General features: G+C 48.0%; 1 protein-coding gene across 1 annotated transcript in view; it reads left to right on the top strand.

Annotated features, from left to right (window-relative positions):
* CD99L2 (CD99 molecule like 2) overlaps positions 1-12,078 on the top strand; it is a 32,868-nt gene extending 20,790 nt beyond the window's left edge. Inside the window, exons 4-11 of the mRNA XM_080365823.1 lie at positions 243-338; positions 1,206-1,286; positions 1,527-1,619; positions 3,812-3,874; positions 4,963-4,998; positions 5,096-5,215; positions 7,746-7,811; positions 8,247-12,078. Coding sequence (XP_080221949.1) covers positions 243-338; positions 1,206-1,286; positions 1,527-1,619; positions 3,812-3,874; positions 4,963-4,998; positions 5,096-5,215; positions 7,746-7,811; positions 8,247-8,311 — 620 coding nt within the window. The 3' untranslated portion in view covers positions 8,312-12,078. The remainder of the gene's footprint in view (positions 1-242; positions 339-1,205; positions 1,287-1,526; positions 1,620-3,811; positions 3,875-4,962; positions 4,999-5,095; positions 5,216-7,745; positions 7,812-8,246) is intronic.
* Positions 12,079-15,069: the final 2,991 nt, after the last annotated feature.

Genomic DNA, 15,069 nt, shown 5'->3' with positions numbered 1-15,069 from the left:
TTATTTGGGGCTGCTCGGGCCGGGGGTGGGCTGAAGGCTCTGCAGCAGCTTGTGGCTCAGCAGCAGAGTGGTTGGACACTCTTTTCAGCTCCACGCTGATGTGGGTGCTGGTGGGCTCCGGCACAGTGCAGCATCGCTTGCACAGCACCTGCAGAGCTGCCGCGCAGGGGACGCGTGCCGAGAGCCTCACACTGTCCTCACAGACGGTGGGGATGTTAACGATCCCTTCTCCTCTGCAACAGACTTTGATTTGGCTGATTACTTTGACACCACTCTGGAGACTACCACCAAACCAGCCAAGCCAACTCCAAAGCCCTTTCCCAGACCGGGGAAACCAGGTACTGCGGAGCTCCCTGTGCCGGGGGAGGGTAAATGCGTGCTCGCCTGTGGGGCTCCGGATGCGGGAAATTGCTCCCCGAGGTAACCAGGAGCCATCCCGGTAGCTGGGAGGGGGATCAGGCGTTGACAGATGAGCTCCAGCAAGTTTTGGTTACCACCAACAGGTGACTTTAAAAGGTGACAATCTCCGCCTGCTCTGCTATCATAGCAGGGTCAGCAGAGATGCTCCAAGGTCTCGCTGACATGCCAGGAGAGTTGGCACCAGCATTTCACCTTCCTCCCTCCCTCGCTGCCCACACACCCCTGCCTGAGCCGTATTGAGGGCTTCGTCAAGCAGCATTTGTAAAAATTTTTAACCAGGATGGAGCTGTTTGCTGTTGCTAGGTGGGAGATTCCGTTGCTGAAGTAGCACATCCTGAAGTATCTTTCCGGCAGTGCCTGGTCCTGCTTCTGCATGCCGCAGGCAGCTGGCAGGGATGGCACGGAGCTGCCCTCGCGGAGGCAGAGCTCTCGCAAGGGGGATGCAGCCTGTGTCCCACCGGCAGCGTGTTTGCAAGGATTTTCCTGGCAGCCTTGCTTGTCCCCTTCTGAAATTCAAGCCCCGCTGACACGTGCCCTGGCGCAGGGGATCTCTGCGAAGGCACCTGCTACCCACACCGAGGGCTGGAGCATCCCTGGGGCACCGCGGGCAGGGGGTGCCCCTGGTGTCAGAGGCAGCTGAAGCTGTGGAGGAACCAGAGCACTGAACCACCCCAGCACAGCCCCAGCATCCCTGCAGGAGGGGGTTCCCCTCCCAGCGCTTGTCCAAATACACGTTTCGAAGGGTGACATCATTTTGGTCTCCTTTTTTTCCCCGCTCCCTTCAGATAACAGCTTTTGGGATGTCATCCGCACCACCACAACCAAACAGCCAAAAACTACGAGGGCCCCCCCCAAGCCTAACCCAGGTGAGCACAATCTGCTGAGCCCCCTTGGCTTTGCCCTGGCTCTGCTGCCGGCGCAGGCAGAGGCTTCAGGACGTGCTGTGACGGTGGCACTGCCCCTCGTCCCACCATTTCCAGCCTCTAGACTGTTAGTAAGACACCTCGAAAAAAACCCAAACCCAACCACATGGCAGACATTATTTTATAATTAATTGCAGAGCTCTCCGGCCGGTGGCCAGCACTAACGCCCGCGTTGTTTTCTAGCAAAGGATCCTTTGGATTTTGACTTGGCTGATGCCCTTGATGATAAGAATGATGGGAAAGATGCTGGGAGGCCGGACGTAAGGCCAGGTGAAGGTATGTTGACGTCCCCTCTCCATCCTGCTGGCCACCCGCCGTGCTGTGCCCGGGGACCTGCCGGAGCTGCCGGGGGAGCAGGCTCTCCCTGCTAGGCAGGAGCAAGCAGGAACAGAGGCGCTGCCACCAGCACCTGCTGCCTGTGCCCTGCCTGCACAGGGAGAGGGATTTTCCGCAGGTAGGTCGGTCCCTTCTACCCGGGCTGCGGGGAGGGAAGGAGCCCCTGCCTCGGCGGTCCTTGGCGGAGAGGGGCTCTGCCTAACGACCTGTTGCCTGTCTGCAGGTTTCTTTCCCGGGGTCTCTTCTGACCCATTAAATTGTGGTGATAGTGTTAAGTTCCCCCTCGTCCCCATCCCTGACAGCTATTTAACCGAGGGCATGTGCTGTTGGGGTTCGCAGCCATTGCCAAGACATAAATCTAGAGCAGACTTAAGTCCTGGCATAACATACGCTATGGGCTGGGAGATTTTTTTTTCCATCTCTAAAATACTCCAGTGAATGAATCATTTGTCTATGAGGATTGTTCCCTTGAGCACTTGAGCTAGAAAACAGACTTTGCACGGCTAGTTTATTGATGTCGAGATGGCCGTATACCCTGCTCACACGTGTAATTAATAGTCACATATTTTATTAGATTGTATTAACTAGGTGACTTGTCTGCACTTTGATATTCTGGGCTTGTTGAGGTTTCAGACTCCTGCAGGAAAGGTTGAGGTGTTGAACCGCTGGAACGTGGCACCAGTCACAAACCAGCACACGTGTTCCCCCGGCATTGCTGTACCCTGGACTGCCTGGGACTTCTCCAGGTTCTGGCATAGTCAGGGTTTATTTTTCTTTTTCAACTCATTACTAAGCCCATAAATCTGTTTTTTTGTGGTAAGCTGGTGAATAAGAGCGTCTTTTCCAGGCTGTTAAGGCAAAGGTAACCCTTCCCAAGGCACAGCATCGGAGAGGGAGCCTTTTGCTGGCTCGGCTTTGGGTGCCCTCTCCCATCACACGCCTTAGTGCACCCCGAGGGTCCCTCTGGGACCAGAGCCAAGGGGTTCAACAGCTCCGCTCATGCAGCTACTGATTCCCAGACCGTGTTTCTCAATGTCCCTCCTGCATGGATTAAACATTCCCACTACAACCATGTCCAAGATAACTTTTTCACCTGTACTGAGATGTGCTGGCGCTCAGTTCTTCCACTGGAGCTGCTCTGTCCCTCCAGGGAGGAGGCGATTTGGGTCCCTGCCTGTGGGACCCTGCTGCCTGCGGGACCCCGGGCCAGGCTATGCTGCCAGGGGCTCGCCGGAGGCAGGGCAAGGGCACCCCAGTCCCCGGCACCACAGCCACCATGTGCACAAACCGCATCCTTCTCTCTCCTCCGCTGCCAGCCAGGGCTGAGCAGCCAAAACACCTAATGAACTTGTAAATGCGTCTGTCCAAAACACCTAATGAACTTGTAAATACGTCCATCATCTCAGTTAAAAAAAAACAACCAACAAAACTAGTAGTATTTAAACTTTGAGAGGTATTTATTTCAAACTAGACTCAAAGTCAATTATGACTTCTTTTATGAGCTTAAAATAATTTGGGGTTAAACATTTTGTTAACATTTGCTATTTGTGAGAGAAGCAGAGCTGCTTATTGACCAGTCCCTGTTCTTGCAGGGGACAGAATAGCTGGGAGCTGCTGGTTTAAATGGGTGTGCAGACCCCTGCTCTGGGCCCTGCTGTACAGAAAGCCCCTCACAGCTCTTTAAAACATCTGGGGAGTTTTAGAGAAAATAATCAGATGAATAGAGCAGCCTCCATCAGCCCAGCAGAGAAACGTTTCCCTGGGAGCAGGGGCTTGCAGGGGGCCACCCCCACCCCAGGTGCATGATGCTCGCACGTGACCCCCACCCAGAGTACCCCAAAAGTCCTGTTCCCAGCCCTGCCCATCCGAAGGCACTCGGTTTTGGGGATCCCTCTCATCCCAAGCAAGCCACGCGCTATTTTTCCTTCCTGCTACGTTGTTTCCTAGGCAGCTCTGGCTGCATTCGCTCCATCAGGAAGGCAGCTCCAGTGTTTTGCTGGGCAAACTGGGCTTTACACAGGTGGAAGGGGTGAGCTCCCCCACCTCTGCAGAGCACACATGGAGCCTGTGGCAGGGGGCTGCGTGCCCCTTCGGGTGCCAACCACCATTTGTTCTTGCTGTTATTTTTAAAGGGTTTTCAGACGACGACCTGGCCAGCATTGTGGACGGCGGGTACAGCCCAGACAAGAAGAAAGGTAAGCAGTGACCTATACCCCTTCGTCTGCTGTAGCTGCTGCAGCTTGAGCAATAATCACCGTATCAGCAGACTCCTAGGGACCACTCGTGCGGGGCTCGCCTGCTCGACGGGGCGCATGCGCGAGGAAAGGGGGTCTCAGCCGTAGAGCCAGGGAAACACACAGGTTTTGGCCTCCGTGGTCACACCTTGTGCCAGCAGTTGGAGGCACTTCTGATTCCGCAAAGGCTCTGCAGCTCCATCTGCCACCAGGGCAGATGGGACCTGCATCTCCCCTGCCACCTCAAAAGCCTGCCTCTGTACCGCCAGAGGACAGAAGCCTTCAGTTACCGTCCACCATAGGACCACTGATGGTTGAAACGGGGAGGAAAATGAGCCATCGGATAAGCCTGCGCATTTGCGAGGATCCACAGCGTTAAATATTAAAAGCAGTCGAGTAAAGAGATGAACACCACAAGTCCAATCAACATTTAATGAATCCCCATGCCAAGGACAAACCACATCGGAGGCATTAATACAACGCTGACCTGCTTCCATAAATTCAGGATGTGACTGGGTAAGGACTGCAGCTTCCAGCAGCTTCTCCTCCCAGCCCAGTTTCTCCAGGGAAGGTCATGTTAAAACAGACTCCAAGCCAAGCGAGGATTCCCTGAGATTACGGAGCTTAGCCAGTTGCCTCCCCGTGACGGTACAAGTACGCCGTGTATCTGTCTGACAGCGTTTCATGTGTTTGTTCTTGATGCCAAGAGCAGCGGAGGTGTGAGGGGGCAGAGGTGAGGTTAACTGGTGTGCAGGCAGAGGGGTCCCCTGCAGGGGCTCCCCCCAAAGCGCCCCCCAGCCACGCACGATGGGAGAGAAGAGCAACTTCAGACCCCTCAGAGAAGTAACGGTGACGACGAGCTGCCCGGGCAGGCAGCGGAGGTGTGGGGCAGGGGGGGCACCCTGCCCCGTGGGGCACAGGCTCACCCAGCCTGGGGGTGCCCTGGGGGGCCACTCTGCCGGCCCCCACAAGTGCGCGCCCACTCCCTCCCGGACGGCCAGCCTGGCAGCAGCGGGCATGGGGCACTGACGGGCTCCTGTCTCTTGCAGGTGCCGGGGGCAGCACCGACAGCGACTATGACGGAGGTGGGTAGCACTGTGGCCGCAGGGTCAGCAGTGGGATGGTGGGATGGGTGGTGCCCGTGCCCCTGCCGCACAGCATCCCGCTCTCTGCGCCCCACAGGCAGAGTGGCAGAGACTGGGACGATTGCCGGCATCGCCAGCGCCCTGGCCATGGCACTCATTGGGGCCGTCTCCAGCTACATCTCCTACCAGCAGAAGAAGTTCTGCTTCAGCATCCAGCGTAAGTCCCCCCCCGAGCGCCTCCTGAGGGGCACCGAGCAAACACCCACCTGCCTGTCCCCCTGAACCCCGCGGCCGTGCTCCAGCCTGGAGACAGGAGGGGGTGTCGGGCACGCAGTAACCCAGAGCTGGCAGAGCAGAGCCCCAGCCATGGGTTATTGACACCCCCCAGCCCTGCTGGGCACTGCACAGGCAGGAACCCACCACCAGCAACAGCCCCAGGACCCCTGCAAACCACCAACCGAACAGGGTAAATATGGAAAAAACCACCCCACCCCCCAAAGCCCCCAAACCTCAGCAAGAGGTAAAAACTCACCAAGCAGCAGCATAGGAAGCAGGGTGAGCATCTGCAGGCAGCCGTGGGTGGTACAGCCCACCCCACCCCACCCCACCCCACCCCACCTTCCTGCAGGTGTGCAGCAATCACTGCAATTAAGTGCAAATTAAGCGGCAAAGCTGCCTATTCCCAGAAAGCACCTTTTGCATCAGCTGCCCCCTAAAGTGGCTGGGTGTCAGCATTGCAGGAGGTGTCCCCATAGCCTCACCCCATGGCACCAGCCTGGCCATGGTGATCTCCTGCAACCCATTATGGGCTGGCTGCAAGCAGCTGGAAGAGGCTCTTTTTAAATTAATCAAATGAAATCTCCTGTGAGTCTTCTTTGCTCTGGGGGAAGGGTGTTCAGCGTTGGAAATTTCTGCTGGAATTGTGCTATTTTCCCAGTTGTGCCTGAAACAAACAGGAACATTTTGGTAAATTAGATCAGCAGGAAAAGTCAAATGAATGTGATGGAATGAAACACCCTTGTATATTCCCCCCACTTAAATGATATTTTGGCAAGAATAAATAATTTAAAAAAAAAAAAAAGTAAAGGCTTTGATGAGGGGGAAGCTGAGAGACACAAAGCCCCAGAAAGGCGGCAGGAAATTAAAGTTAATTATAAAGGAGGATTAATTTAAGCCATCAGACATGGCATGCTGGGCTAATGTCAGGCCTTAGATGCATTGCAATGCATGACAGAAATCTAAGAGCCGTCAGCCACTGCAAAAGTGGCTTTTTATTGAAAAACATAAATTGCATTTGGTGTTATCCCAGCAAAACACATGTCTTGGAGGAGGCAGCGGTGATGTATAATGACCACTCACTTGAAGCACGGAGGAACAGGCTCAGCTTTTTTCCTTGCCCAGCCATCCTGCGGTGGTGAGCTTGTGGCTCCATTTCTCATTTTTGAGACTCCTCTGACGAGCATTTGCCAATTTGTCTAAAGGATGTGCACAATGCTGCTGCATATTCTTTGTCACTCTTTCTTTCCTTACACCACACCTCCTGCTCGCTGGCCGTGCCCTGGGCTGCGGCTCAGCCTCCTGCTGTCCCTCTGCCGCGCGCCATGCCGGCAGGACAGGAGCCACCAGGCTGCTCCAACAGCTCCGCTCCCACCTCCACGGCTTCGCCAGCCATTGACTGTAGTGTCTGTGCTGGCATGGGGTTTTATGGGATTTTTTTAGCCTGTTGCAGAAACTTTTCTTCTCTCCTGCGTGCCTCGGATGCAGCAGCTGCCCCATTGCTGCATGAGGGCTCCCATCACGCTGCTTTGACTGGGTGCCAGCAGCGTTCCCCGCCTCCCTCCTTCCCTGTGAGATACGAATGAGCCCCATCAAAACCTGGTGGCGAGGCATAGTGGGTCCCTGCCACGCTTCACGCTGCACTTAGATGTGTAAACAAGTTTAGATGCTTAAAAAGCGTGTGTTGCATGGCAGCGTGGACTGCCTTGGCCTTCCTGCACCGGGGTCCCTCCCTAAGGATGCAGCAGGTAGCCCAGCACTCCCTTTGCCTCTCTCCAAAGAGGTCCTTTAGAGGAGCTGTAGAGGATGGCTGGGGTCCATGGCACATGCCAGACAGTCTTAACCTTCTGCAGCCCTGAGTGGGACCCCGGTGAGCAGTGGCACCCCTGTCCCCTCGCACACCCTGCCCAGCAGCGCCTAGCCTTGCCTTTGGGCTGGGCTGCACTTGTTACAAACATTGCAGACTTCTTTGCATTGCAATAAGGGACTTATTCGGGACTGGGCACCCCACTGGCATCCTGCTTCATCACCACAGCCCTGCTCGAAACTGCTTCTTGCAGCTCTGCATAACTTCGCTTTTAGTGAGAATGATGCCGTCTGTCTACGCTCAGGTGCAGCCCCGTCCGGGGGACGTACCCACCCCATGCACTTCTAGCTGCGCGTGTTAGCACAGCGATTAGCCTTGCTGCCTCGCATGAGAAAGACGAAGCAAGAAACTCAGAATAAAAGGGCTGCTGCTAGAAGCTGTGCCTTGTAGGAAAGTCTCTGTGATCACTTTAAAATCCAGCAATGCTTTCTCTGTCTGTGGTTTACTGATGTTTCTATAGCGCTGTTAATGCAGAGGAGGTTGCAAAAAGGCATCTTAGCTTTTACAGAAGATAGGCCCATTACCAGAGTTTTTAAGGCATCAAAGCAAATAAATCGTTTTGACTTTCTACCTTCCCATCTCGCTCTCTATTGTTGCTTCTCAGAGGGACTTAATGCGGAATATGTGAAAGGAGAAAACATGGAAGCTGTTGTAAGCGAGGAACCCCAAGGTGAGAACCTTGCATGCCTTACCCTGTCTGCATCTGGCCACAAAAGCAGCTTTACTGAGGGACTTTATCCTAAAGTCCCTTGTGCTGTACTGAGCTGCTCTGTCTCTTTGATGAAGGCACCACTTAGGTGATGCTGCGGCTTTTTGTTACACACCGACCACAGTGGTTTTCCCCCTTTTTTGCACACAGAAGAAAGCTGTGGTAAGAGACCAAGGAGCTCACGCTGCAAACAGACGCCGCTAATATTTAGCTTTCATGTCTTCAGCCATCGAGAGTGTCTTTTACAAGAAAAGCATGATCCTTCTTGCAGTGCCAGATAATCAAGGCTGCTGCAAAAGCTTTTCCAGCCATCCAGTTACTGGGAACCTGTTGCTTGTGCTCTGCTTCTATCGTGTGCTATTGTACTGATGATTTGTTTTTTTTCTTTCTCCCTAGTTAAATATTCAGTACCGGAAACACAATCAGCAGAACCACCAAAACAAGACAGCGCAAAGATGTAAAGCATGACCCGGGGCTAGAAAAGAATCAGCAGCAAAGATCTTACATGCTTGTAATTTAGCTTTTTATTTAATTTGACTCCAAAGCTATTTAACGTGTATTTAAGCTTGAATTGGCTTCTTATTGCTCTAGGCTTTAGGGTTAGAGTGGCACTATGTGTTTTACTTTTTGTAAAGAGGTATATGTTTACATTGAATTAATATCGTAGGTTTGATGTCCAGTTGTATGCAAACCAACAGAAGGTACTTCAGTAGCAGTCGGTTTTCAGTTAAGGGACAAGGTCTTTTTCAAGGAGCAGAAGAGCTTACAGGTGTGAGGACAGTGAAGTGCCTGTAAATAGCAATCCAAAGCAAACATTCAAAGCCCTTTGTAAAGCACCTCCAGCCAACCTCTGCCATCAGCTATGGGCACGTCACTTGCAGCGGTGATGAAAAGTGCCCGTTTCCTGAGGGCAGACTGCAGTCCTTAGTGTAGCTACACCTAAAAATGAAGTGCCTATGGGGGGGTCCTTCGGTGGGGCCTGGGGCTGAGGTGGGTGACTCCCTGCTCCGAAGCCAGGAGTTGAGGATGCTTCACCACCACGCAGCGCCAGGCTTCTAACCAAATAAAAGGACCCAGTTTTCATGCCCACTCATAAATACAGGTGATAGCAGTGGGTGCAGCGTTCACTTTCAACAAATACTATTTGAATCCTTGGCTATGCTGGAGATCAGAATGGAGCTGATGGTGCCAGGCGATACAGTTTGTGTGATGCAAGATACCTGCACTGTCACTGAAAGGAAGACTGTGTTGGGATGCTTTCAAGGACAGGTTCCAATCTCATTCATGCTAGAACCAATTACAGATTTAACCCAAAAGAAAATAAAGTAGGTATCTGTTAAGACCTGTAACACTCACTACGAGAGAAGTCAAGCTTAGCCAGATGCAGTCCCCACCTTCTTTTACCAGCAGCTATTGAGAGCACTCCCTAGCACCTGAGGCAGAAACCCCCCAATACAAAGGTTCATCCATTGTGTCACCGACTAACCTTTAAAAGAAGCAGAATCTCCTGAGAGGATGGGTCCTCCATCACCGCCCTGCGTGGGGTTCCTGCAGCTTTCTGGGAAGCATTGGGCTGCAAGCGGTGCTCAGCAGGACACGGGGCTACCACCACGGAGGCACACGATCCCACCCAAGGGCTCACACAACCCTCTTCAACGCTGCAGAACCAGTATGGAGACCTGCCCTTCGCTATCTTGCAAGAATTTGTGTTTACGTTTCTAATCCCTCCCCAACCCTTTTTTATTGATGCTAAAATGTGGATGCTGCCACTTTCTGATACATCTATCGAAACTGATGATTGCTTAACAAGCATGCTCTCAAACTAAGGAAAACTCCCTTCACGTGGTGTAAGAGGTACTCACTATTTATCTATCAGCCTGAAACGCGTGCATTTTGTACTGTTTTGCAAATCCCGTATTTTGTGAGTGTGTAATAACAAAAAGCCTTTCGGTTTGATGTACAAATTCACAGCTTTCAGGTAGACATGACTTACAGAAGGCCTTGCTGGGAGGTGAGCCAGGCTAGGAGCATTGCTGCCTCACAGCTCCATTCGAAAGGAAATTGCCTAGTAACATAGTTAAGTGTTTTGCAATAACTGCACAATTCTTTATGTTCTTTTTAACACTTGCATTTTTAAAGCCTTACACTAGCGGAACAGCTACAGTGTTTTATAAGGGAGATGAGCTGTAGGGATGTGTGGTCCCTCACGTGCACTCAGAACACTTAACGCTACAACAATACCGCTACGAACTACTGCTGCTTTGTTTTATGGATGCGTTTGGATTAGAAAACAAAAATAATTATTGGCTGCTCAGAGAGTGGAAGCAGAGGCAACAGAGGTGGGGTGCAGTCTGTGTTTGCTTACTGCCAGGGAAGGCTTTTCATGGAGGAAGCGTGGTCTGCAGGGTTGGGATCCTGGCGCACGGCAGCTCCGACGCCGGCGAAGCCACGCAGCCGAGCGTGTGGATCGCCGTTTCCAAGCGCCGCCGCCTGTCTTAGCCAAACACATGTGAAAGCTGTAGCATAGGAAAACGTTTTTATGAAGTTACTGTAGGCAACATGTTAGAACATGGCATTGATGATCACCAGAGGCAGTTTTCCTAGCTTAGACCGAGTGACCATAATCCCGTTTCTCCTTTTGCCCATCGCCGGTTTTATTGCACTATGTACCTGTGCCCCCCACCGTTCGTCTAGTGGGCAGTGCTGGAGCATCCAGCATCGCTTAAAGACCAGAGCACCTACTCCTCCTTTGGGGAGCTCTTACACTAGAACATAGGAGAAACACATGTCTAATACACAAAGACTACTTAAAAAAAAGCAAAAAAGAAAAAAAAGGGCAAAAAGCTGTTTCATTGAAAAAAACCCACCCAGTTTTTAGAACTCAGAAGTTGCTCATTCCCCCAAGGCCTTTTCTACGACTTTGGTGAATACTTATGCTTTAGTGTAATTTCCAGGTATGTGGAAAATCATAAATGCACAGTGAAAAGGAGCACTTTTCAAAAATATACAGTAACAGAATTCAAGATCTCTTTCATTATGATTTCCAATAGGAAAATATTGACAAATACCGCAGTAAAGAAATTAAACTTGGTCTTCTCTTCAAAACTGGACAAAAGTCAAAGTCTGATTATGCTATATGTCATTAAAGGCTTAAATTGCTTTTTATTGCAGTCAGTCTCCTTCTCCATCTAACTGTCAGACCAATCTTTGAGAAATAGGTTTTTTTTACATCATCTGTATTTCAGGCATTATAGCAGCCGAGAGGATTCCTGTGTATTTTCCTAGTTGTGATCCAAGTTCTGAAACAACTGACCCAGCGCTGACCTCTCTTAACTACTTTCATTTAATTAGTATCTATTCTCTAAATCTAGCTAGGTAATTGTAAAAGATCTTGCACTTAGGTTCTGTATACATGGTACGAACTTTCATACTTTATTAAAAAAGGCCATAAACCACTGGAAAACAGGGATTTTTTTTTCCATGAGTCCAAACCTATATATACAGCTGTCCTGAGAGTTTATGTACTGCCTGTGCTGTGAGCTCTTTTTCTTACCGCACCTCACTTCATCTTAACTAACGCTATTTTTAAATAGCAATAAAATTATTGAGAAAAGGTTTCTCAATTGCAGAGAACTGAGAAGAATTTAACTAGCTCTTTTCCTGTTGTTTATTTTATCAATTAGTTGCATTTTCCTTTGGCGATACTGTAGTAGTTCCTTAATTTGAGATTTGGCAATAGTGAGTAGTTTCTTCATGTGAGAACACTCTGACATGAATTTCAGATTATTTTGGCACTATAAACTCCGTCTTTTTCATGCAACCCCACTAATGAACCCTTATAACTGCTATTATTGTCATTCTTAACTACTCATTTGTTGTGATAAAAGCAGAATTAAGTCCATAATACCATTTCAAATTCTGAAAAAGTAAGATGACAGGCTAAGGCTTTAAAAATCTGCTTCTGCAACAAAGCAGGTTCAGGAACAAATGAAGTTCAGAAACAACAGTGGTGTGAAATTAGAGAATCCTTTCTTTTGACTGAAGTCCTTATTACATAAAAGGAAGGCATATTTGCTGATGCAGAAGCGATCTATACCAAATGAAGGTTGAATGTTATATTGTAAGAAAACAAGATTCATTTTGCTAACATGCATGTAAGGATCATGGGGGTAAAAACCAGAATTTGACTACCGTTGGAAAACACCGAATAAAATAAGTTGACTAGTAAGACAGCGTAGACTTCATTTTTGGGTTTTTTTTTTTCCACATTGGAAGTCAACTGCAAGTGGTGGGCTGTATCCTTACTGTGCATCACCTCTTCTATAATGACACTAAATACTTTATTTAAAAAAAGAAACCAAACTGGACTTTGTGAGAAAACAATTATCATTACGAAAACTTTAATTCACTGGTAAAGGTGATGTATGTACACAAACACACACACATGCACACACGCTCGCTCTCCTCGGGTCAATCAGCAGCTGACTCTAGGCAGTGCCCCACGTCCCTGGCTGCGCTCAGCCATGTGGTTTTTGGTCCTTTTCGCTGGTTTCCTGCAGTTTTCTTTGGATTTTCACATCCAAGATTAATCTCTCATGCAGTGCAAGCTAAGCTTTTGGCCTTTGTATAATGATGCGGTGCTTAGTCTCACATTCAAAAAAGGTGGTTTGTATTTTAAACTAGCTGCTTCTGACTCGTATCTCTTGTAGCAATAAAATTCTTTCTTCCCAACTGCATAAACCTGGCAGTTAAAAGATCTCCAATATGATACCCACTTAGTTCAGCAGACGTGATTTCTCAGCAAATGGACATTTTCTTGCTTTTTAACACAAATGCTTCACCTGGGGAATACTCTGAATCACCTGTTGTACTTTGTCCTCTGCTGTGGGCTTGATGCACGTGCATGGGAGCTGTTATTCCTTATTTTTGAGAATCAGCCATTCTCAGTGTTACTACATACAGCATATGAACCGATACAGCTTTTCTTGGAAAACAAGAAAAACAAAACACTTCTTGTTTAAAGCTTTAACTCCTTGAGAGGAAGGCTGCCCATGCAGGGAACAAAACCAGGCAGACAGGACTGTCTACCAGCTTTAAAAGCCTTCTTCCATTTTAATGAAACAACAAAAAATTACTTTTATCTACCAGGGAGGAAAAAGTGTAATTCGGTTCTGAAACAGGACTAAAATGGCAAAGTGTCTGATGCTGATGATTTACTTGACTGACTTTACAGGCAAAAAAAAGATCTCGGTTCATTACCAAAGCTTCATCGCATTCTGGGACACCAGATCCAAGTTGTTCCCCCTCTCACATGTCATCGATAACAAGGAAATCCTACAGGTCAAATTTAACTGCTTGCTGTCTTTGCAGATTCTCTTTATACTCAAAGGAGTCAAAACAAACAAAAATACCCACAAGCCAAAGAAGATCCAGCTTTTGAATCAGAAGTTAATAGTTCTGTCCAAGGTGCATCAGAGAGGGAACAGGCTTCTGCTCTTGCCCTCAACTAGTTCAATGCTGCCTTATTTAAAAATAAAAGATGATGGAATTAGTTGTTAAATCAATAGGAAAAAATCTGATTATCAGGAAGCAGACTGAGTACAAAGACAGTCACCTCTTCAATATAAAACTATGTTTTAACTAGCATATGCGAGCTATATACCTTGAAAAATTTCCATGCCAAGTACATCAAAAAAACATCCATTGTGCTTACACACTTAACAGCAGGACCCCTCCCCCAGTGCTCTCCCTGCGGATCAGAGAAGACTCACTGAGCTATGCTGAAACTTGTGGATAAACAGTCACTCAGCTGAAATAACTGGTATTCTATGCAAAACTGAATTCTCAGATTTTAGCTCTAGGAATCTAAGCTTTAAAAATCTCCAAATGCCTAAGATAATCCAGTCATCACTTTTACAATAATTATAGAGGAAATGTTGTGATTATTAGCACCAATAAAGAGAAAAACTTCAAAAGATTTTCTTTAGCACTGCATTTTAGAGATAATGTGCTTTACTTTAATATACAGTTAAAATGTCAAGGAAATCTGAAGTATGGAAGCGTTTAATTCAATACCAGCTCAACATATTTTGGCAATGTAAAATTCACTGCTGGCATACTGTTTAGCAGAACCATTTTTACAGGAAAACATCTTTCATCTATTTGTAAAAAGCCTGAGGTTGATTAAGAGATGCAACACTGCAAGCCTTCCTAAACTTTGTTCTTGTAGGTATCTATTATAAAAAGCATTCACTATAATAAAAAGGACACGTTGAAATACCCTGGCACTGCACAGAAAACTTCTAAGACTGGATACAGCACATCAGCCTTCCAGTTGAAGTCGCGAAAGCGTTCAGTGGCTCACCTTACTCATAAATGATGTGCTACATAGATGAATGCAGAAAAGCGCCACCACATATTAAGAACAAATGTGCAGTAATAAATACTCTCAGACAGTAAAAACCACAGTCAGCATATAGAATCAATTGGCTCTTAAGAACGGGGCTTAATTCCAGCAGAACTTGGAGCAACACAAGCACGAGTCAAAAAGCAGAGCTGCAGTATTTAAGTGCCCTAAGGAGAAGAACCAGATTCTTATGAAGTACAGCAAGGAAAACAATTGAGAGATTTTCAGCATGCACCATTTCTGGGCCTTTCAAGAAAACCACTGAAAAATTTTTTACAAGGCTGGATGTTACAGTAGTCAAATCTCTCTGATACAAATATTTTGGGGGAGAGATGAGAAAGAAAGTTGGGAATGTATATTTTATATGAAAACATAGCTAAATTGTTCACTTTACAGAAAAAAATGCTAGCAGCAATTTAAAAAACAAAAAGCCAAGAGGCTTTATTTCAAGAAAACCAATTAAGATCACATTATTTAAAAACTTTGTCAAACAAAGTCATTACAAGTTAAGGTCTTCAAAAGAGTTTGGACAGGCAGGATCCGTCTTCTGAACTTACAACTTAAAACCATGGGGGTATGCATATGTTTAACATCACATACACGTGTATAAATGCACACAGCTTTGCATTTTGTGTGTAGACTTTAAAACAAAACACGCTTAACAAAATGTGGAGCTATACAGACTATACAATTTACACAGCTGGGTGTCATTCCAACCCCAAATATTACCATTTGCTAGTAAACAAACTTACTTTGTACAAGATCTTGACATGAATAAGTTTACTCCTCGCTCAGGAGGCTGAAACTGAACAA

Source organism: Falco punctatus, assembly GCF_963210335.1.
Source record: "Falco punctatus genome assembly, chromosome: 15".
Classification (NCBI taxonomy): Eukaryota; Metazoa; Chordata; class Aves; order Falconiformes; family Falconidae; genus Falco; species Falco punctatus.
The sequence above is the reverse complement of the archived record's forward strand: the minus strand, read 5'-3'. Positions and strand labels throughout refer to the sequence as shown.